Source organism: Monoraphidium neglectum, assembly GCF_000611645.1.
Source record: "Monoraphidium neglectum strain SAG 48.87 unplaced genomic scaffold scaffold01691, whole genome shotgun sequence".
Classification (NCBI taxonomy): domain Eukaryota; kingdom Viridiplantae; phylum Chlorophyta; class Chlorophyceae; order Sphaeropleales; family Selenastraceae; genus Monoraphidium; species Monoraphidium neglectum.
Window position 1 is genome coordinate 3,593 of NW_014011937.1, and position 2,369 is coordinate 5,961.

The window sequence follows — 2,369 nt, forward strand, 5'->3', positions numbered from 1 at the left end:
GGGGGGGGGGGGGGGGAGGTGGGGTGGAAGCGCCAGCGACGGAGGAGGCGTCAGCGGCGTCAGCAGCACAACAGCAGCACAGCGGCACAGAGGCACAGCAGCAGCAGCAGCAGCAGCAGCAGCAGCAGCAGCAGCAGCAGCAGCAGCAGCAGCAGCAGCAGCAGCAGCAGCAGCAGCAGCAGCAGGTCTTGGAAAGCTTGGGACAAGGCTAGGAGTGCAGCTGCTGCAAGGTTGACAGCGTGCTTCTCTGCTTTCCAGCAGCCGCGAGCGGGGCGCAGCCTGTCAAGCCTCCGGATGCGCACCTTTGAAACGCCCCGAGCGGCGGCTGCCAGTGACGCCTTTTGGCTGGCAGCAACCTCTGTGTGTGGCGGCCGGGCATGGCGCACGCAGGCGTGAGGGCAGTGCATACTAGCCGCCGTGCATCATGTGGAGACTCAGTTGCCATTGAACAGCAAGATACGCCCCGGCCAGCGAGACAGTCGGTCATCCAGACATCCAGGTTGTAGACAATTCATGCACACAGACCGCTTGTGCTGCAGATCGATAAAGGTCTGTGCCGCTCACTCTCCAAAAATTGGACCTTGCGGTTGACCTTCCTCTGCACATGCTGAGGGGGCAGCGGCCCCGCCGCATGGCCGCTGCCAGCCTGCAGCAGTGTGCCAGAGCGTCGCGTCAGAAACCTCCGCCGCACGTGGCCAACACCTAATGGCGTTGTTGCTTGCTGTGGCCTCCGCCTGCACAAGTTCTGCTCTCACCTGCTCGCGTGCGACACCGGCAGCCGCTGCTGCAGCCGCACGGTAGCGCTGTCCGCCTCCGACCTTTTTCTTCACCTGAACAGCGACAGACAATTGTGACAATCCACACAAGCGTTGAGACGGGTTGCAATTGCCCTTGCACGGCACATGCTCCTCACCATGCCGATTGCAGCAAGAGCAGCTCACTGCAGTCGCCTAGCTACCACTGCGCCGCCACCCTGCTCTTGCCGCGGACGCGCGAGAACTCGTTGATGGCGCTTCAACCCTCAAACATATGCGTTAGTGGAACCACGAGAAGCTCTGCAAGGTTTGCAGGTTGCAAAACTTGTGTTATCTGATCCGGACTCTAGGCGTTGACAGATAATCTTTCAATTGATAATTTCAGCACTGAAACAGCGAGTGTTGATCGAACGTGCAGTTGTCACCCCAAAATCGGCTGGTGCGACGGGTGGTCGCGCTCACATTCAACCGCTGGCATCATCTTTTCAGGCATGAACGACTGCCAATTTTTCAAGCTCCTCTTCGCTCATCAGTACGTAGTGCGGTCGTCTGCGCTGAAATCCATGGGCCTGTGCCTCTATTAGCGGTCCACTTGCTGCCAGCAGCAGCCATAACAGAGGAGGAGTGCTTGAATTACCGGTTTGAGCGCCTCGTGGGCGCTTTAAGGAGCTGGCGTAGTCTTTCCGATCTCAGAGTGAGGCCGCGGCCGAGAGCGCTCTTGCATAGGTCGCCTGTGCTTGGCAGCTGGCGTACGTTTTGGTGACCTCATAATCTTTAATTTGTGTTCGTTTCATAGTCGTCACGTGCAGCAGCCATCCAACCGTTGCGCGCTGCTCGCTGCTCTCTGCCCTTGCTGTGGTGTGGTGCTTACACGGCACGCCCCTGCAGGCGGCCGTCCCGCGGTGCCCGCAGCCGGGACACCCAGGTTCAGCTGCATCATGGCCGGCGAGGGCGCAGGTGGGCCTGAATGCGTGGCTGCAGGGTGCCAGCATGCAGCTGCGGTTTGAAATCGCAGCGGGCCGGCAGTACACTGCAGCAGTCAGGTGCCACGCATGCGTCAATGGGAGGTGGCGGTGTGCTCACATGCGTTTTGGTTGCAGCACATCGCCCAACGCATGCAAGGGGTGAACCTGCTTAAGCACCTTTGCTCTTCCTGTGGGGCAACCCCTGCAGGCGCGCTATTGGCAGCAGGGGCCAGCGATGGTACCACTGACGGGTGAGCCTGAACAGCAGAGTGGCAACTAAAAGCGATCGCCTATGAGCCTTCTGAAAAGAGCAGCGCTCGACATGTGCCTAGGGTTTGTCTGGCTATATCAGCAGCGGCAAACACGTCGCTTGGCCAGCATCCTCGCAGAATGCAGCCGAGCACCTGTCTTGCCCCCACCCTCAATCTGCCCACATGCAATCTGATTGCATGGCCCCTGGTGCAGGCCACCAGTGCCCCAGTACAAGCTGTGGGCCGACCCCCTGCAGCTGTCCGCGGCGTTTGCGCCGCTGGAGGCGCTGATGCGCGAGCGCATCATCTACATCGACGGCGCCATGGGCACAATGATCCAGCGCTACAAGCTGGAGGAGGAGGACTTCCGGGGTGAGCGCTTTGCCGGCCACAGTCAT

At 60.4% G+C, this 2,369-nt stretch overlaps 1 protein-coding gene across 1 annotated transcript in view; it reads left to right on the forward strand.

Annotated features, from left to right (window-relative positions):
- Positions 1-1,693: 1,693 nt before the first annotated feature.
- The window catches only part of MNEG_8727 (B12-dependent methionine synthase), a gene marked incomplete at both ends in the record, with an annotated part of 3,501 nt that continues 2,825 nt past the window's right edge, over positions 1,694-2,369 (forward strand). The window contains 3 exons of the mRNA XM_014042801.1: positions 1,694-1,712; positions 1,929-1,971; positions 2,186-2,343. Of these exons, the coding sequence (XP_013898255.1) occupies positions 1,694-1,712; positions 1,929-1,971; positions 2,186-2,343 (220 nt within the window). The remainder of the gene's footprint in view (positions 1,713-1,928; positions 1,972-2,185; positions 2,344-2,369) is intronic.